A 20,437-nucleotide genomic window follows, 5' to 3' on the forward strand; every position below is an offset into this window, starting at 1 on the left:
ACGGGAATGAGGACGCAGGCATGCGCCAGACGATAGTGCAGCAAGGCGATCAGGCGCGGTTCTGAGACCTTTCATGATGGAGAGCAATACAAGTGGAACAATGGTCTGATAATGAGATCGGCGTGGACTTGTCGTACCCTTCGGCTGCATAGGCAGATCCTAAATCAGGCAGGTTCCAACGTTTGCAGTGGTGACTGTGTCCTGCGGATTTGTCCTTTCAACTCTTGAATTTTCAAGCTGTGTCTCACTACACTTTACATCACCCCTAGAAATCAGTCTGGTGCTCGTTGCTGAGACAGTAAGCATTCAACATTATCCACGCGGGACCAGTGACCTGTGTTGATTTGCTGTTGAGCTGCACATGCACAAGAGCATGATCTGCAATCAATCTGAATATTCTGTATGCACGGACTTGGGCAAACTGAAGAGAGAGGCAGTGATATAAATGTCCTTACAGTAATCAGCTTGCTGTGCAGCTGCGTCTTGATAAGCATGCATGCGTCAACCTACGCAGATCTATTCAAGCTGCAGACCTCTGCTTCAACTCCTCAACTCGTGCTGCAAGTTCACCATTCAACAAACGATACAAGACTGCCTGTACCCAATCAGACCCCAGCAGAGCTCACGCCAATTACTGAATATCTCGCCACACACACAAATTGCTTTATCTATTTCAAAGTTTATCGTCTGCAGCCTACCAACCAGAGTACAGAGAGCAGAGGCCCGGTAATAACAAATCTGCCCAAAGAATATATAATAGCGCCAGCCTCTCAACAACCAGCAGAGGATCAAATTTGTAAAAGGATGCAGTCTCGGCATCATTGGTCACCTTGACAGGAGACTCTTGCAGCTATGCTCTGCATCAATTTCAAAACAGCCTGCAGTGGCCAGAATTGGCACCCAATCATATGATAGAGCGCAGTACAGAGTCACACCGCAATCTTGCCACACAAATGTTTCCCGGGCTCAAATATAAGAAAGGTGGAAAATGCCTTGGCAGGGGGGAGCCCTCAGCTTGAAAGCATCTCAGCTCATGTTTGTCACGGTGACTCAGCCCCCACAGGGAGACACAAAAGCCACTGGTGACGCTCTTGAGAGGGAACTCCTCTGGCCAGAAAGGCCACAATTAGACTTGAATGACTCGGCGCAGCAGGAAGGAGAGAGCAGTGGGTCTGTTCAAGCTCCCTGCCTGCAGGCCGGTCAGCAATTTTTCGGGCCGACCATCTTTTTGAATTTAAATCGAAAGTGGAAAGCAGGGGTGCGAAACGCGCGAGGCAGTCTGTCTCAGGCAAGTGCCTGTCAAAAGCCGTTGGCAAGTTTTGCCTTCCCCCATACATTGGATAATATCCCTCTGTGGCTCCAACCTTGGAATTGAGAAAACGCCGGCAAAGTGCCGGTCTGTAAAAAACAGCTTGTAATGAACTCACATGACATGCGCGCCTCTCACAAGGTGTACAAAAATCAGTCTGTCTGCTCTCCTCACTCGACCCAAGTTGCTGCTTCCAATCCTTCCCCATGAAAAGATGCGGCAAAGAAACACATGTTGACGCTTTCGCCGGTATCGTGATGCCCGCAATATCTCGATCAGCAGAAACTCTCACTGCACTGAGCCATGCGGGGTACACTTTTGTGCCGCGCTTGCCCCCTCAGTGTGCAAGGGGCTGACGAATACCGTCAATTCCCTTTCGCCTTGCGGCTTTGCTCACTCTCCGAGCTCAAGGCAAAGCCGCTGTGGGCGCTACAGACAACCGACCACCCAGATCCCATGAAGCAGCCATCCTTTGTGGCTACATGGGCAGTCCAGATCGCAGCAGCAGACCCCGCCCTAAAAAATCCCACTCTCTGCTTCTCGGGCGGCGCAAGCCCCGAGCCACAAGCCACGCGCCGCCCGTGATTCCAAATTCCTGATTCAAACTGAATCGGAGCTTCAAAGTGCTCATCCCCAATAGCCCTTCCGCAGCAGCCGCCGCTCCTGTGTATCGCCCACCCGCCTGAGGTGACCCCCCACCCCCCTGCCCGAGAAGGGCGCCTCCCGGCGGTGGCAGCCCGGGGAACCTGAGATCCATCTGAGACCATTTGACGCTCATCGCGTTGGCGAACGACGGCATGCAATCGCCATCCCCCCGGGTGGCAGCCTCGGTGGGGGCAGTCTAGGTACCCGCTTAGTGCTCATCACATGTTGGACGGTGGCACGCGGGTGTGACTTCCCCCTGTTCCCCTGGCGATGGCATCAAGCCTCCCGGGTTCCCCCGGCGGTGGCAGCCTCGGTGGCGGCACCTAGGGGACCCGCTTGGTGCTCATGACGTTAGCGGACGGCGGCACGTGGGAGCGGACGGAGCCGAGCGAGGAGACCGACAGGTGCGATCCCTCCTCAAGGATCACCGGCAGGATCTTGTCGGCGCGCACGCGGCTGCTGCCGGCCGAGTCAAGGTCCTCTGCCTCGTCCCGCTCGGGCTGCTGCGGCCGCGGCGCCACGCGGCGGCGCTCCGGCTGCGTGCGGCGCTTGCCGGTGTACCAATTGCGCGCCCCCCACCACGGCATGAACCACGCACCCAGGATCACCTAGCAGCAGCAAGAGCGGTTCAGAAGCAAAGCAGTAGTGCACATTACTAATTATTCAGCACCCTTGCGTACCAGCGAGAAGGAAAAACAAGCAATATAAACAGAATGAAGTTTACAAGGCGCAGAAGGAGCGCTTCCCAAACACAGAAATCTTTTTACACACAGGAAACAAGTAACTAGACCAGAATTATATTCCCAACCCTTTATTTCTAGTTGTGTACAGAATGCAAGCAATGCGAGCCAAGAGACTGTGGAGAGGGCCTGCAGGGGTGACTCACCGTGAGCGCGATGGCGACTGTGATGGGGGTCCAATTTAGGTTCTCCGACGTTACGGGCAGCGATGAGGGCAGGATCACACACACCTGCACACAACGCCCACGTTGGCCCTGATCTCAATTTTCCTTCAGAGATACAATTTCCCTATCAGTCTGGCAAGAGCTTGAAATGCTGGTAATGCACCTAAAGAGGCAGATTGCTTCACGGGCTGCATTGAAGGGCTGCAGTTGTAGCAGCTCCACCGTTCATATGCCCAAAAAGCCTAGCTTCTGATGCATTCAACAGCCAGCAATACAATGCGCGGCATTGGGGTGAAGATGGTCGTAAAAGAGACGTGCATGTGCCAAGGGAGGAAGTTGTATCAGCGCACCACAGAGAAGACGATCCAGACGAAGGTGAGGATGTTGAGGTAGGGCTGCAAGCGCGACATGTTGAAGGGGCCCGGTTGGAAGTTGTGCGCAAACAGGATGCGCATCAGGATGGGCACGCAGTCTGCGCGGCAGCACACGCGGCCGTTAAATACCCAGTTTCCAAGTAAGGGGGTCTTTCTGAAGCTGGCCTTCCCAAATAGAAAATCATTCTTGACCACCTTTGGCAATCCAGCCTTCTTCTTCAGCGCAACACTAGGACTGTGCTGATGCACCGCATGCCATGCATCACTTGAGCAGCCACACTATTTTCATTCAATAAAGGATGCCAGTAACAAGATACACGAAATGCACCCCCTGAGGGAGCTGCAACGCTAGCTAGCAAGCACCGTGTCTGCCAAAAGAGCAGGCGGAAGCAGATGAGCATGTTTTTCATTTGCTCAAGGCACAACCAAGTTGGATTTGCATGCACAGAGGCATGAAGGGATGGGAGGGGGGAGGACTCACAGCTGAAGTACAGGGCGACACACATGATGGATCCGATGGCCAGGAAGGCTGTGGTGGAAAATAATATGGGCAGGCCCAGCAAAAATGCCAGCGCAGTCATGGCCCAGGTGGCATTCAGGGGCGTATGCAGATGGTCGTTTATCGCCCCCCAGACCCTGTGCAAGGGAACGCCGCCGTCCCGCGAGAACGCCCACAGCATCCTGAACAGGCCACCATGCATGATTAGTATAAAGATCAATGGCATGGCAGAAAGGCATGAGCGACCGAAACTGCAAGCTACGTGTGAGCCTGAATCTAGAGAGAAGCAGCCTTGCAGGGCCAGCACCCAACACACACAAAGCAGTATTGGGAGCTAGGCACAGCATGCATGCAACATCGCTAAAACACTCCAGAAGAGCCGGCTGTAAGTCTCCAGCCACTCACAGAAGTTGTGACTTGGGTCAGCAAGCTTTGAAGCTGCGTTGATACCTGATCCCACCATGCTGCAAAAGCTCGTGAGCCTTGCATGGTTCTCATGTATGCTGGCGCAATTACTCACCTGGCATTCGTGATCATGCTCATGACTGCTGTGTTGAAGATGACCATCAGGGGAATGCCCAGCAGCACCACTCCCCCTGTCCCATTCCCAAATCGCCCCTGCAAGCATTACAAAACACACATTTAATCAAATGATCCAGCTTTAGATCCGTGTACTTGGCTCCATTTCCAAATGAAGTAACATGTGACGAGACACATGCAAGGAGGCTTTTAGAGGTTGTGGGCCGGCCCACTGGAGTTGACATTGGAGGAAAGCTGCACGGAACAACATAACAACAGGATAATGTGTGTAGATCCAGCAGAGGACTCAGCTTGCGCATGCATGTTCAAGGGTGCTAGCAGGGGACCCACCTGGAAAACATCGTTGAAGATCTGGCCCACTATGTAGCCCTGGGCATTGCCCGTCAGCACTGTGTCTGGGTCCTGCAACACAGCCATGGCCCTGAGAAAGTCCCGTACCTTTCTTATTAGCCCCACAGTAAATGTGATGCAACCATGAAAGTTACACAGAATACATCTCAAGAGTGAGCAGGCTGTGCATGCATGCGACATCCAATGCAATGTATGCCTGATAGCAAGCATCCCAGATAGTTACTGCCATCATGTATAAGCACTTAAGGCCCCACGTCTGGAGCATTCTCAGCAAATTATCAAAATGCGAGCAGGCTGTGCATGCACCATCCACTGCAATGCATGTCTGGTCCAGAACATGTCTTCCCCTTCTCTCAATCATAGTCTACACTCAATGGTGGCCTGAATGTTCTGCGCTTAAGTCAGGGTCTAGCAGCTCTTATAAAGCCAGGTTTGGCGGCCTGAGGGGTGGCTGACCTGGATGCAGAAGAGCAGGACCACTAGGTAGGCGAAGCCCAAAACTGCTGTCACCAGGATGCTCCACATGATGCCCCATGGCACCGCCCTGTCAGCCTTCTTTGTCTCCTCCGCAAACTGCGCCGGCGCCTCAAAGCCTGCATGGGAAAGCAGCTTCAGCAATGCATCACTGTGCTAAGAGAAGTACAACACAGGCCTGACCTTTTGAAACCTGCGCCGCCCATGATCAAGATGACAAGACAGAGAGTGGGGACTTTGTATCTGTGCCTCTTAATATGGAGACATGGTACAATGGGAGAAAATGACAAATAACACAGCAATAGCAAGTACATGCCAACCCAGCCAGATGACCGGGCTTGAAAAACTGACTCACAAATAAAAATTCAGAAACACATTAGCTCCAGATAAGGTGTAGAGAATGCTAGGGAGAGCTGCACCTATGTAGCTGAAAAGCGCGGCAGGAGTGCCCAGCATGAACAGATATCTGCACAGCGCAACAAATCTGCTGTCAGCATGCATGTTTTGCCTTGCCAAGCATACATGCCTACTTGCGCCAAGCGCATGTGAGTCACCTGCTGACCATCATCTGTCATCTGCTAATCGCATGGTGCCCCAGAAAGTCTGTACACTCCTAGGTATTCAGGAACGAAGTCATGTACATGCTCTAGCCCATACAAGGCACTTCAGAGGCAGCCAGGACTGTCTCTGCACCCCTGGTTTCAGTAATCTGAGATGGTCTGCCCCACCAAAGAGGTCAGCTTATATCATGGTCCAGTGCATTACAGCGACACTGGAGAAGTGAACACAAGATAAAGCATCAAGCAGGGTGAAGAGCGTCACGTGGTGCTGGGTATGCCCAGGTCGCCTGCTTGCCAGGAGAAGAACTCGCCAAACACAAAAGAGGGGCTCTGCAGCTTTGGCGCTAGCATCGGCAGAATCACGATGAGGAAGCCTCCGCCTATGACCATGAAGAACGCAGCGAAGACTGCGTAGAGCCGAACGCCGTCCGTAGTCATGGATGCCACCACGCCCGATACCACCAGGATGACTGCGCGCAATTTTAAAGCTTAGTAATCCTTTGCCAGATCTTACATTACTCAGTCCCCTCCCTGCTGAGGGGCATGGTGCACAGATTAAGGAGAGGCTTAGTAGAAGAGAGGCAGCTACCGTGGGCGCATCCCCATGACTATGCTTGTAAAGAAAAACCTCTTGAGGCAGTCTTTTGGAGAACCTGTGAAAAAATAGCAGTGGCCTGATCGTGGCCACCCGTTGTTTCTTGTGTTTTCTCCAAAAGGAGTGGCAAGTTAAAAGCCAGCTTTGGTCAAAGCCCTCAACAAGTCACTGCAGACGACAGCTTTGCCTCTCACTCATCGGCACAGACGTCTTGTTTTCAGGTCCAAGAGTAGTTTCCATTGCCAACACATGCTTGCTTCAACACTTTATCTCATCACTTGCGGCACAGTAAGACATCCCTTGTGGCACTCTGCAGGTAATATGGAGAGGCTCACTTGCGTAGGACAAGAACATCTCGAAGGGCGTCAACACGTGGCCGTTGCCCATTTGCCACATCACCGCCATGTGCTTCGCTGTCAGGTAACCTGATCCGGACGTGCACGCGAATTGCCCCACAACGTTCAGCCAGCCTGCACATGTTCGCATGACATCACCTCTCGAGCAACGTCCAAGGACAGGGCATGCATGAAATCCCTGAGAAAGGAATGAGTCAAAGAACTGTGTCATTCTCTGGTCTTCCATTACCAGGAGACACCCGGGTGGGACTACCTGATTGAGCATGCAAAAGTAGGTATGTGCGCCTGATAAGTTGGTCTGGCAATGCTGACAGCATATCCACTGACCCCACTTTGATGCACGTGCCCTAGGCAGGATCTCACATGATTGTGATTGAGATCCGGGTGCATGCATGTTGCTCCAAGCATGGATGCATCACCAGCGCTCTGCCAATGATCAGCGATGCAGCAGCGACCATGCAGGGCTCTGTCCTAGCTTGCAAGCGCAAGAGAACAACACAAAGGCCCCGGCCCTCTGCAAAGGCTGCATGCAGGAAAGTTGTGTCAGAGGGGAAAGGTATTGGTACCTGTAACCCAGGCGAGCATTGTGTACTTCGGGTCGTTCAGAGTCATCTCTAGGACCCTGCAAGCAAGCAGCACACAGAGTGGTCACAGGAGAAGGACAATGCATGTCTGATGCCGAAGCTCCACCCCCTCATTTCTCTCACCGGCAAATTGCAGCTAGCCGATGCGGAGTGCACACACCCCTCGAGCTGACACATGCAACGCAGGAATCACAGGTAATGCCTGGTTGGCACTGCTCATGTGACATGCGGACTGAGCTGACAAGCAACAGGATGCTCTACCAAGCCGCAACCACCATATTGACTGGCCATGCTAAGGTGAGATCACTTCAAGGAATCGAAGCTGGGCTCACCAGAAGTAAGGGCCGCCTGCAATGGGATATGATGAAGCGATCTCTGCCAATGACAACCCCACCAGCAAGTTTGCTATTGACACTAGTATCCACCCATAGACTGCAGAGACCGGTCCGCCATTCATGTAGGCTGTATTTAGGCCGCCTGCGACGATTAAAACACAGCATCTTAGGAACATCCAACGTCTTTGCTCAGGATTGGTGCACTGGAAAGGACTTGACCTGCTGGTAAGGCTTTGAACAGCGGTGCTATCTCGATTGTTTGAGAGCAAGTTGGCCTACAGCCTTTGTGCTGCCTCAAAGTTGAGGTCTGCATAAGGACTCCTGACGTCCAGGGTTGTTGAGAACGAACACTAGTGCAAGAAAAGAATGTGAGACACCGAACGGTTCGCACCCGTGATGCACATGATGCAGGACATCAGCGCAAAGCTGCAGGAAAAACTAGCCATCGTGCCCCACGTCCTCCTGAGCTCCTGCTTATACCCAAGCGCCTCCAAACGCGCTTGCCCACTATCCACCGGCCCCGCTCGTTCAAGATCCATGCCCTTAGGTACGCTGAGTGCTATCTTGTGGTGCATGTGATGGCGGCAGCACTCCGGCCCAACCCTCTGACCCATCTCGGTGCGGCCCATGCTGCCAACCGGACGCGGGAACGTCGACGGGCCACCTGATCGACGCAGAGGTGACCGAATAAGATTAAAGATTTACACTTTCCTTGCCGCCAACTACCCGCTGGACAGGTGGTAGGCCACCTGGTGGGCCCACACCCAGCCGTATTGCGATCGCGTACCACAGAGGAGAACTCTGGGGCTTTGGGCACTTGATTCATTTACACCCAGGGTGACTCCGGTGCAGCGAAGAATTAAGCGCAAGAATCAATCGCAACGGAACGTCCATGAAAGGTCCACTGTACTGGGAAAGGGCTTTGAAGAGGATAAAGGTTAGGTCCCAGTAACTGTACCTGATCCAGTGAAGCCGCCCCCACGGGCCACTCCTTGTCCTTGGGCCCTCTGATCAGCTCAACCGACTCTTTAAGCAATCCTAAAGTCCTGGGCAGCTGGTCTCCGAGTTAGACATAGTCTAAACTTTTCCAGTTTGTGGATTTTGCTGTGACACGTGCTGTAGCAAGCCTGGTCGATACACTGTACGCACTGGGCCAAATGCAGTGCTCACGGTGTATCAAACAGGCAAGGCAGGCGTGCAGATCCTGTACAGTCGTACATCAAGAAAGGAGACGTGAGGTGCATACGCAGGTCATCAAGACCCTTTGGTGAAGAAGGGTTTCATCATTTTCGCAGGTTTTAGAGCTTCGTAATCGTGACAAACCGCCAGTCACCTGTTAGATGATATCAGCAGATGGAACTTGATACTTCGCGTTTTCGTGCCACATGGCGACACCCCGCGAAAACCAAGTGACTTTAACCGATAAATGATCAGCAAGCAGTTGCAGCGTTGCAACCCAAGCTAGCTGGTGTAGCATGCAAGAGCGCTCTTGCATGCTACACCATGCAAGAATGCCAGTGCATGCATGCATGATGGAACTCTGATTGATTGCCAAAACACACGACAGTGGAAGGCTCAGGACCAAAAAGTGATCACTGAAAAAACAAAGTTCTTTCCAAGTGGGCCCCACTTAGTGGGGTGCCGCATGCGGCGTGACAGACTCCGTCGGACTCTCGGAAGTAAAGTAATTATTGGCTCTATTGTTATCATTACACGATTTTCCTGCCAGAAGGCAAGGTGCGTCCTGCAGGCAAGCTGCAATTAAAGGCAAAGTGATATCTTATCCGATGAGATGTGAGTCACTGATTGGCATCTGGCATATGGCATATTTCAGTCTCAAAAATATTCATTCTCCTCAAGCTTCGCCTAGCAAATGCCAGCACAGAGCGCTACCTGAGAAAAGAGACAATCTGGCGCCATATTCTGCCGGCCGGCCCACTTATGTCACACACACTCAATGTAGGGTGTTTGACGGGGTGCCTCGACAGCAAGACATCATCGGGGACAAGTCTCACTGTTGAGCCCACAAGGCAAAGACATATTATCTTTGAGGCCAAAATTCTCCCCTGACACTTGGGAGACTTTTCCTCAGATCACACTTGCGTGGCCGTTCCCTGAGATCGCGAACTCAAACAGGCCCCTGCTTCAATCTGGGCCTTTCTTCCCAACTTCTGGATCAACACATGCCCCAAGCACGGGGCTTCGCTTGCATGATGACTGCGGCAGACAAATACCTACTGCATTATTCCACACAGACCGGATCTCAAACAAACTCACACGGACAGGAGGTCAAACGTACCCACGAAAATTACTGCCCAACACCAAAGCGCTGCCCCAGAACCGCCCACAAAAGTGCCCAGGGCAAAATATCACGCTCTATGCATGCCACATCACCGGCATGCATATTTGGCAAAGCTGATGGCTGAGAGGCTGCAGCCAACCTCTCCAAAGTTCTCAGAGATCCTGCCAAGCTCTTCTCAAGCTCAGGCCTTGCACAGCTCAACTCCAGGGTCGCAGCTAAGCAAAAGCTCGAGTGCAATTACTCTTGTAAGGCAAGCGCCGCTTTGCTGCCCATGGCATCAGACATAATCAGGCTGTGCCGCTAATTGTTCCCGCATCAAGCTGTCGTGCTAGAAGGGCAGGACTCAAACACCACCATAATGGATGCTCCATCTGCCAAAACTTGGAAACATCAGAACCATTGCCAAGCAAATGACTCTGTGTGCATGCCACAAACAACTCCCCAATGGTGTTATTGGTGCAGCTGTGCTGCCTCCCGGGCACGAACACAGTAGGCTGTCCATTTACCGTCATGACCATAACCTGATGTCACAGTGAGCGGTCAAAAAACAACACAGTCGGCCTTCAAACTTCCTGAATTCTGGTCTACAGAGAACTCGCTGCCCGGGAGCGTTTTCCCACCCCCGGACAGTTTACACATCAGTCAGGATGCATGCATGCAACCTCCAGCCGCCAGCAAACAGACAGACATCCAGGCATCCCGTTGTCTAAAACCCCTAGTGTACAACGGCGCGCGCCCCTCGCCCTCACAAAGAGAACGCCCTCTTGCCGGTAGCTGACTCTTCGAGCGTGGAAGGCTGACTGGACACTGGCTGCCCCTCGGTAAATGATCTCATCCGCGCTGAGTCCTCAGATGTGTGAGCTCCCTCCTCAGACGACTCTCCTTCTTGGTCTGTGGCTGGAATTCCCGGCATCAGTGGCCCCTCCCTGAACCTCTTTGCCCCTGCTCCCGCACAAATACAAATTTTGACTTGAATTTAGAGTCCAGGAACTATAATTTTTTGATCTTTCACCAGGGAGTTTGTCAACGTGCATCCTGCTGCGGCTGCAAAAGATGACTGATTGACAAGGCAGTGTTGCACTCCAGCAAACGAATTGGAAGGCTTCTTGAGCAAGCAGGGATCTACCAGTATCCAAAGTTCCCATAGCAACGTAGAAGACAATGACATTTCATAGCATGTCAAGCCAGCGAGGCGTTCTCAGCAAGCTCAGCAGAAATGGCAAGAGCTTGCTCCAGTGTCATTGTATAGGACAGTGAGTCGAGATGCAGCCTCCTCCTCTTCTTTCACATCTTATAGGTTAGTTTTCTGACTGGAAAAGAGCAAAAAGAAGAAAACGGCATCGCACCATTCCTCTTTGCCCTCTTGATTTTGGGCGCGCCATCCTTGTCAGTCCCTGTGACCTCTGACGAGAAGGCCAGAGTCACATGCTGTTTTGGCTGCACCTGTTTTCATAAAGGATACCCTCAGTCACATGCAAACTGATCCATCTGCAGTCCACAATCCCACTGGAAGCTGTTGAGTCAGACACGCATGCAAGCAAATGTCAGTTGACATGCAACAACCTTATTCGGTGCTATGAAATTCTCAAGGTATCACTACCCTGATTATCTAGAACACCTACGGGCTTTGACACATTAATCCAGTACTCTGCAGATGTCGTCAACCTTCAACTGCCAACATCACAACGGTGTTCTTTGACACCGCCCCACTGAATCATTGCACTACAGATTTTCAAACAAGAGTTCAAGTCACTGCATACTCTCACTTTTGGTCGCTCCAAAGTTCGGCATTGCATTTGTGGACTTACCTGTGTCCGCCTCGACACCACGGAAGCAAACCTCGCCAGTGTTAGCTTTCCAGAGCCCACCGATTCCATGGACTTGTACCGCTCACGCAGTGCATGATCCTCCAAAAGCCTCTGTGCATGACATTCAACCCCCACGATCAGAGAGCACATTTCGCCATGCCGAAGCTGCAGAACATTTTTGTGGCGCTTAAACTACCTGAGGGTGTCCCACTTTCAAGCCACCGATTGGCATCTAAAAGATTAACTCCCAGTGCAAAAAGCAACATTTCATTCCTTTTAAGCAGAGTTATGATGAGAAACACCAAAATCAGGAGATATCTTCTGGAAATGCCAGTTTTTAGCCATTTTTGTGGCTTCAAACCTTTCAATGTTGCACACATTTGTAGCCACTGTAGCTTCCAGCCAGAATCCTGAGCAAAACACACTGGTGCTTGCAGCTTCAAGGGGGGGCATCACCACATCGGCATCCTTCAAAGTGTGTGCTTTGCCCCGGTACCATCGTCCAACACCCCACTTTGGCAGAAACCAGGCCACCAGCAGAACCAACAGCGCTAAGCCTATGACGATTGGGCAGTAATTCAAATTCAGGGCCGTTACGGGGTACGTGTCCGGCAGCACAAAGATGCCCTGCGCAAAATTTTGAAAGGCGAATTTCAAACTTAAAAATTTGGAATTCAGATTCACATTAGCATATATATATATTCGCAATATCAAAAAGACATGCACTGCACAACGAGGCCGGCCTGGCCTTTGTTTGAATTATACATCTCCTTATCAGATGAATTTTATGCGAGGGAGGATGGATGGACCCAAACTTTGCAGAGCACAAAGCAGGCCATCCAAGCACCATCAAGCACAGAGCATAGCAGCCTGCACAGAAGCCGGTATGACTTCTTCGATTCTTGTTGGCTTTGTGTGCCATAGCAAAACAGCACCGGGTGGCAGAGATGCGCACCACCGAGAAGAGGATCCAGAGAAGTGACAAAGTGTTGATCACGACATTAGCTCTGCCCAGAGAGAACGGCCCTGGCGTGAAGCTTTTGTGCTTCCACAGTCGCAGCGCTATTGGAATGGCACCTGCATGTGGCACACTATTGATCAGTTACTTTGCGGACAAAGCCAAGTGAGCAAAATCTAAAGTGCACTGAATGGTGCATGCATTGGTCAATGCCCCTTTGCATGCAATCTCACTGAGAAAACTCTGAAGCGCCGACAAGAATTTGGCGAGTGGTGGTAACACCGGCTTTGTAAGGGCCCCCACAGTGGCTCATAGCAAGGATGTAAAAAGCAAAGCAAAGATATTTCGCTTGCCGTTATCTTTATAAGAGGGGTTGCACACAGGCAGCAAATCCAGGAATCCTTCATCACATCAAACAAGAACCTCCGCAGATATTTTTGCAGGATGAAAGGTGGGTGCGCACAGGAGAGGTACCAGGGCATGAGGGAAATTTCAACATGCAGCGTTTCTATCATGTGAAAGAGAGGTTCTGTGCAGTACTGCGATGGGGATTCTGACCCATGCAGCAGACAAGACCGCACACAAGTCGGTGGGTGCACAAATTGTCAGTGCAGCTGAGAAGACGAGGCTCCAAGAGAGAATTTAAGGGGTTGTTGTGCAAGCGATAAGGGCTGCCTTGTGGGTTCAACGATGACGCATAGAAAGGAAAGGAGTGCTCACAGGAGAGGTAGAGGGCGGCGGCGCAGATCGACGCGATTGCATCAAAGGCTTCGTTGGAGTGAAGCATGGGGAGCCCGATTAGGAAAGCCATTGCAGTCATGGCCCATGTGGCGCACAGGGGGGTCCCTGTCTTGGGCTCTATCGCCTCCCAGGCCTGGTACAAGGGAACGCCTCCGTCCCGCGAGAACGCCCACAGCATCCTGCAAGAGAAGTCGCATGCGTCAGGTGTCTTTCTCTTGTTTGCGCGTGCAGCTCATGTCTTACTGTCGAGCTTGTGTGATTGTCGGTATGTCTGCAGAGCTCATCCTCTCTGTAAAATGGCAGTTTGCATCAGGTCCTGCGAAAGGCGACTAGCGCCCTGGGAGAACATTGTATGTGTCGAGTATCTTTCTCTTGCTCGCAATATTCCCTTTGTCACATGCAGATGAAGTCTTCCTACTATGGCTGCGTCTCAGATTGACACGTATACTCGATTATGGAGAAATCCGACACTCCCCAGATTTCAAGGTGCAGATGAAGTACCTTGCTTGATGGAAATGCAATGAAAGTGCACGCCATGCCATGCAACGCAAGGTCTCCGCTAAATTTACTTTCATTATTTTCTATGTATGCTGCTTGGATGCTGCACAGCAGCTTCCATCTTTCCGTAGAGGCAGAGCCCCTTGCTGCCAGCAAAAGTGCTGCGGCACAAGCATCTTTTGGGGTGCATGACTGAGAGGAGTGCCCTACCTCGAGTTGGTGACCATACACATGACAGTGGTGTTGAAGACCGCCAAGAAGACCAGAGACAGCAGCACTATACCCCCCTCCCCACTGCCAAACCTCGACTGCACCACAGCAGCACACACTGCATCAGTATGCATGCACTCAAACCAACAACATGAGACAGCTTCACGGTTTGCGTCTGTAATCACTGCATCAGAAGCCCTGCAACTTTAGAGGCTTCTCTCCTCAGACTGCAAGTGAAAATCTTTGAGCATGCGTCTTTAATTTCTTTCTGCAAATCCTGACCTTCCAGCGTGGAGCAATCAGCTCTGTACATTCAAAGCATCCTTACCCGTTGGACACTGAGACACGGCCTGACAGTCTAGGCCCATCCTGCTAGTTCTCTTCCACATGCTATGCAGTCATGCGTGGACACGTATTTGACACAGTCATATCGGGGTTCTGGCAGCGAAGTATTCCTACAGCTTGCAGCAGAGATCCCTGAGATCACATGTGATGCTGATACGACTCGAACATTGCGCACCTTGAACACGTCGAAGAAGACTTGGCCGGTGATGTTGCCGTCCACGATGCCATAGAGGACCAGGTCTGGCTGCTGCACCATTTACCATCCGTCAGCCAGCACCCAACAGTCAACAACTTCTAATGCATTAAGCAATGCCACGGTGACTAATGTAGTCCGCACTATTGCGTCAGCCAGCGCCCAACAGTCAACAACTAGTAATGCATGAAGTAATGCCACGGTGAATAATGTAGTCCGCAGGGTTGTATCAGCCAGCGCCCAGCAGTCAACAGCTACTAATGCCATTATGTAATGCGGGGTGCGCATGAATCTGGTGCCTATTGCATTTCACCCTCGGCAATGAGAGCCCAGAACTAAGAGTCAAGCCACTGAAATGCCAGATTTTGTGCAATAAGTATGAGGCTCAGAAATTGAAGTGCCTATACACTGGCATGCACTGCCAGACCTTCAACTTGTGTCCTGCTCTCTTGCCACCTCAAAAGGGCCGGGTAGTGACAAATCACAAAACAAGCTCTACCCAGTAACCCAGCACCAGAACAGCGGGAAATAGAGGGAGGTGCAATGCGGGTGCGTGCCTCTATGCAGAAGAGGATGGAGATCAAGTAGGCCAGTCCCAGAACAGATGTGGCCACAATGGAGATCACAATTGCCTTTGGCGTGTTGTGGTCAGCTCGCTTGGTCTCTTCTGCAAACTGTGCCGGCCTGCAACACAGAAAACACCTTAGAAACATATTCAGCCATTGCGGCCGACATGTTTGCAGATTCTCATCCTGCAGCAACTGGCAGTTATGAAGCCGCTGTTGGGGTAATATTTGACTGGAAAGAGAGCTGCATGTGATCAGGCAAAGCAACAACTCTTATAAAGGGCGTGCAAAACTTTCAGCTCTGTAAAATGGGTCATTTTTTTCTGAAGCCCAGCAGCTTGACAGGGCTCGAACTGCACATTAGAAGCATTTCCTGTTAAGCAAGCACAGACAAGGCAGATATTCTTGCAATGAAAAGGCAGGAGTGGCGGCTCACGTTTCCAGGCCCACAAATGTGAAGTGGGCGCACAGGGTCCCGAGCAGGAAGGTGTAACTGCGCAGGCAAACACACATGACATCACATGCAGCACTTCATTCCAAACACACTGTGCCGCATTCGTCATGTCAGGCACGCTTTGCTTTTTAGTACGGATGAAAAAGCAGGATGACTAAATAATGACAATACCCCCAGCATGCCACAAAGCTGCCACTGACAACGATAAACTCTTGAACCTGATGGGACAAACAACATCCAAAGACATGGGCAACTGGGCATGCAAAAGGAGGCCTTGCCAGCATGCTGCATGCATATTGGCATATCACATGCAGCAATCATGATCATGGCACTGACGGGGGGGGAACTGGCAAGTGTCAGGGGAGAATCTCACAAGTCGTGTGGTGATCCGGTGTCTATCCCGGTGTTTGGATGGTTGTCTCCATGGAATGTCAGGAAGACAAAACTGGCGGGCTGCTTATTGACCGCCACGATGGGCAGCATGATTGTGATGAGGAGGCCTGCCGCTGCCGAGAAGCCGGCCGCGTAAAGGGTGAACCACTGGATCCCCCTCGTGGGCATTGAACTCACCCCGCCCGCCAGCAACAGGCAGACTGCGATCACACAAGCAACACGCCAAATGAGAACTTTACGAAGTTGACTTTCAAAGATGGAGTTTGAGCGTCAGACGATCGAATAAAATAATTTATTTGCACTTTGAAGTCAAAAGGCAATTTGTAGGCAGTCTTTGCAGCAGCCACCGCTGACATAGGAAATGTCTCCAAGCCAACTCCGTGACTCATGCAGGAATATTGTGATTGACAACCATATTGGTCGGCTCGCCAGTACATCTGCTCTAATGTTTTAGGTATAAAACGAATGTTAGCCTTGCCATCACTAGAGATTGCAGCAACCAAGTCAGCGTATGCCCACTTGTCATTTTCACTTGTGAATCACTCATCGATCAGATAGTGGCATCCCAGTCAGTGACTTTCTAGCTAGTGACATCCCAGCTAGTGGCATCCTAGCATGCTGAGACTGGTCTCAAAATTGCACGCAGGGTGCGCACTTGAGTAAACGAGGAGGGTTTCTTGGCGTGTTAGGTCATCTCCCTGGCGCACCATGCCCCATATGTCATCCACCAGGCCAGCTGCCAGGAAGCCGGCCCCAGACGTGGCCGCAAACTGGCCCAGCACATTCAGCCAGCCTGCAAGCATGCACGCACATGCCCGCGCGTCAGTGTCTGAATGAGAACGCCCCATGGGGAGGTGAGCATCATTCCCCTTTCAATTGTCACAAACATCCCTTCCACATGCATGTGCCTGCACTCCACACAGCAGTATCTTATCTTTTGGGCTTAAACAAATTCACACCGAATCAACCATGGGCACCGTGCTCAGTATTTGCACCGCCCCCCGCCAGCCGGGGCTAAGGGCTATTGCGGGGCCACATAAGCGGTTAGTCACCTGTGAGGAAGGCTAGCAGGCCCCATTTGGGATTGTTGCCTGTCAGCTCCACAACCCTGTACAGGGCAGCAGGGGAATGAGTCAAACCCTTGGATCTACCTGCCGGGTAGCTCGCACAATTAGGTAGAACCTCAAGCTCCTGTGGTTTGGGGCTCAGATTCGTGCGCCCTGAACTGGAAGCCTCACAAGTAGCAGAACAATCTCTATTCATCAAAATTAAAGGAGAGACGGGTGGTTTTCACTTGCTCGAGCATATAATCAAGGTGTCTGCCCCTCACAAATACCCCCAGAAGAAAAATCTCAGGAGGCTCTCAAAAGGTTCTCAGGTGACCAAACGCTGTGGAACTGTTTTGCTGGAGAGCCAGACGGATGTAAGATACATGCTGGGATCCAGGTGGGGCCGTCAGTAAACCAATCAGACGAGCGGAGGGAATGCACAGGCTCGACAAAGCACCCGTTAGTAAGGCATTCAGGGATGTTTTCAATACATGCGGAGGGTCCTTTACCAGAAGTAAGGCCCGCCTGCCAGTGGGTAGGAAGAGGCCAGCTCGGCCACGGACAGTCCAACCAGAATGTTGGCAATTGAGACCGAGACCCATCCCCATATAGCCGACAGCGGCCCTCCGTTCACATAAGATATTGGCAGACCTCCTGCGTTGCACCTGAGATTTGACAACGAGTCGCACATGCGCGACGGAGCTTGGGGCTTGTTTCGAGGCAAATATTATTTATGCCATGGCACCAATGCTCTTGCCTCATGTTAGCACTTGACATTAATCTAGCTCTTCTAGAGTCCCCTGCCTTAAAGCATGAGCAAGCACAGGGAGTAAGGGGGATCTGGGCAGATGGTGAAAGCCTGGAGCTTTCAGAAACACTGCTGGCATGAGGAAAGGTGCTGGGGCATTGTGCAGCTAAATAAGAACAAAATATGCAGATTTTGAGGCCAGGGCTGCGCACCTGTGATGCCCAGCATGTAGGACATAACAGCAAAGCCTGCTGCCGTGCTTGTGAGGAGCCCAAACTCTCGTCGTAGCTCCTGCCTGTATCCAAGCTCCTCCAATCGAACCTGTCCGCTGTCTTTGCTGAGAGCTTCAACATCTGCCTTTGAGGACGCTGACAACTTTGCAAGCTCTTTGCACGATTGGTAGCTGCCTTGGGAGTTGTTCTCGCTCCCGACTGAGGGACCATTTTTTCTGCCCTGACTGGTTACAGATCCCGTCATTCTATGCTGCGCTGGTTTATTCCATAGCCGTGGATGCTGATAAGGTGCTCCATGCTCGCCTTTGTGGTAACATCCCTGCCTACGCGAAGTCCAGTTGGAGAGTTGGCAACGGCTGCTGTGCTCTTTCTTGTTTCTAACGCTCCTCATCAACTCTGATATTGAGTAAGGATCGATCTGTTTGCATGCAAATTTCACGGTACCTTGCTAGAGTCTAGATGTCCAGCACCTTAAGCGTGCCCGCACCCGGGGCCGGGGTGTCGAGGATCCCTCTTCGGGTGCACCCTTATTCCCCACTGTGTTGTGTTACAAGCTCACAGGGATGATTAAAAAAATAAATAATCACCTGCACCCTATAAAGTTGCACCGTGGAGGTATAGATGTTTCCTACTATGACGGACCGAGTCCACAAGCGCACGTCCAATTGCAGAGCTACAAATGAGGTAATTCCGTCGTATCATGAGATCAACAAGATACCATCGGAGCATGAACGCTCGACTCAATCGGGATTCTGGTAAGTTGAACTTCCTGCTTGAACTCTTCTTGTACGAGCCTGTTTACCCTAGAAGGGTTTGGATTTGGATTTGAATTTGATTTTCCCTTTTCCATGAAGGATTTGATGTGGCAGGCTGATGTTTTCCAGGTTGCCAAAGTTTATACAAGATAGTTTTGCTGTTTTGAATGCCAATGCGGGCAGTGTCGGTTCATCGAGTCAGCCCTAGACGGATGGAAAGATGTAATCTCCTTCTTCTTCTTCTTCTTCTTTGGGAAGCAGGGTGGTCAATGCCAGTGGAAATCCCAAGCCCACACATAAGGAATAGGTGCTGCTATGCATAGCTATGCAAAGCCTGAACGTTATCATGCTATGAAAATGGAGTGCCATTGGCATGCCATTGGCATCAGCATGAGCTGTTCAACACTTAGATACTCTTTCACCTTATGCACTTGATCTTCTCGATCAAATTTTACATCCCAACAGAAGTTCTCAGGCCTGTCCATTCTCCCACAGTTGCAATGCCCCGTGACAATGTGGCAATTGCCATTGATCAGGAGGCATGCACACTGATGTTAGGCTATTGCAAACAAATTAGAAAGACCCGCTGAATAAGATCACTTTTCAGCCCTGCAAGCTCGAAGCAATCCTGCAAATCATTGCAGTTCATAACACCTCAGCGATACTCAAGTAACGCAGAAGCAGCTGCACAGCTGTAGATGTGCATGCACTTGAGCCCTCGGTCGCGCGAGCTTATTCAACGTCTGATGCAATGCAAAAATATGACACCCTGCTCACCTTCAGATGTTCACATCATGGGTGCGTCTCATGACACTCAGTCCGAATGGCTAGCAGTGTCTAGCAGATCAGAGCGGCAGGGCTGAAGGTTTTACTTGCTTGCAGGACCGCAAAGTCAAAACACTCAGCCTCACTTCTGCTGGCAGCAGCAGCAGAAACGAGAACCTAAGTCAGACACAAAAGACTGCCAATTTTTTGCACGGTGTTCCAAAAGTCTCAGTACCTGTTTCACAGGAATATCAGAATATTCCTGTCATGTCTCAGACTCGGAGGCCTGACCATCAATGGAGAAGGTGCACCAGAAACTGGGCAAACCCCTGCTGAGCCCCTGATGCAACTTTTATGCCCCAGGGAGAATTTCGAAGGGAAAATTATCCTCTGTCGATATCAATCTGATTCATTTGGACTGCAGCAGAGAAACATTAGCAACTCTTACTGTGCATGCTTGCCTGATAACTCGCTCAGTAGGCAATTGCAATGCAGAAACGGTGCAGTACAGGCATGCCAAGAAAGCACCCCGGGCATAAAAAGAACACCCTTTGGTTGAAAAATGCAACCCACCAATTTCAGCCCAATCTCAATTTGAGGCCCTCATTATACGCTGAAGTCAACTGAATAGGTCCCACGCCTGGCCGACGAGTCATCAGGCCTGAACAGGCTGACTCATATCCGCATGTGTGCAGGCATTCCCTACACTGGCATGCGCAGCCCAATTTGGCGCCCGCTCTGCTGAGGCTGCCTAAAGTGGCCCGCTGCCGCTGCCGCCACCAGATCAGGCAACAGTAGCGGCGTCCAGATCAGGCGCTGCCATTATTTTACCCCCTGTTTTGCATCAAACCCCTTGGCAGGCTCATCAACTTCCTGTGAGCTACTGCTCTCCG

The 20,437-nt window shown here is 51.3% G+C and overlaps 3 protein-coding genes across 3 annotated transcripts; 1 reads left to right on the plus strand and 2 right to left on the minus strand.

The window, feature by feature from the left end:
- Positions 1 to 2,771: 2,771 nt before the first annotated feature.
- On the minus strand, positions 2,772 to 8,065 carry COCSUDRAFT_13888 (amino acid transporter; the record flags this gene model as incomplete). Its single annotated transcript, XM_005649550.1, has 12 exons — positions 2,772 to 2,924; positions 3,209 to 3,330; positions 3,714 to 3,913; positions 4,252 to 4,349; positions 4,602 to 4,673; positions 5,079 to 5,215; positions 5,516 to 5,562; positions 5,919 to 6,126; positions 6,587 to 6,721; positions 7,174 to 7,229; positions 7,524 to 7,668; positions 7,918 to 8,065. The coding sequence occupies 12 exons, from the start codon at positions 8,063 to 8,065 to the stop codon at positions 2,772 to 2,774; spliced, it is 1,521 nt and encodes a 506-aa protein (XP_005649607.1).
- A 1,154-nt stretch (positions 8,066 to 9,219) lies between these two features.
- On the plus strand, positions 9,220 to 9,953 carry COCSUDRAFT_32549 (hypothetical protein). Its single transcript, XM_005649551.1, has one exon. The coding sequence runs from the start codon at positions 9,347 to 9,349 to the stop codon at positions 9,545 to 9,547; it is 201 nt and encodes a 66-aa protein (XP_005649608.1). The 5' UTR covers positions 9,220 to 9,346; the 3' UTR covers positions 9,548 to 9,953.
- Positions 9,954 to 11,912: 1,959 nt separating this feature from the next.
- COCSUDRAFT_27769 (amino acid transporter) lies at positions 11,913 to 18,770 on the minus strand (the record flags this gene model as incomplete). Its single annotated transcript, XM_005649552.1, has 12 exons — positions 18,469 to 18,770; positions 18,004 to 18,347; positions 17,553 to 17,697; positions 17,047 to 17,102; positions 16,650 to 16,787; positions 15,975 to 16,194; positions 15,584 to 15,640; positions 15,072 to 15,265; positions 14,044 to 14,161; positions 13,315 to 13,514; positions 12,592 to 12,713; positions 11,913 to 12,263 (listed from the first exon to the last, which is right to left on the minus strand). The coding sequence occupies exons 2-12, from the start codon at positions 18,266 to 18,268 to the stop codon at positions 11,913 to 11,915; spliced, it is 1,866 nt and encodes a 621-aa protein (XP_005649609.1). The 5' UTR covers positions 18,269 to 18,347; positions 18,469 to 18,770.
- Positions 18,771 to 20,437: the final 1,667 nt, after the last annotated feature.

The sequence above is a fragment of the Coccomyxa subellipsoidea genome (genome assembly GCF_000258705.1).
Source record: "Coccomyxa subellipsoidea C-169, whole genome shotgun sequence".
Lineage (NCBI taxonomy): Eukaryota > Viridiplantae > Chlorophyta > Trebouxiophyceae > Coccomyxaceae > Coccomyxa > Coccomyxa subellipsoidea.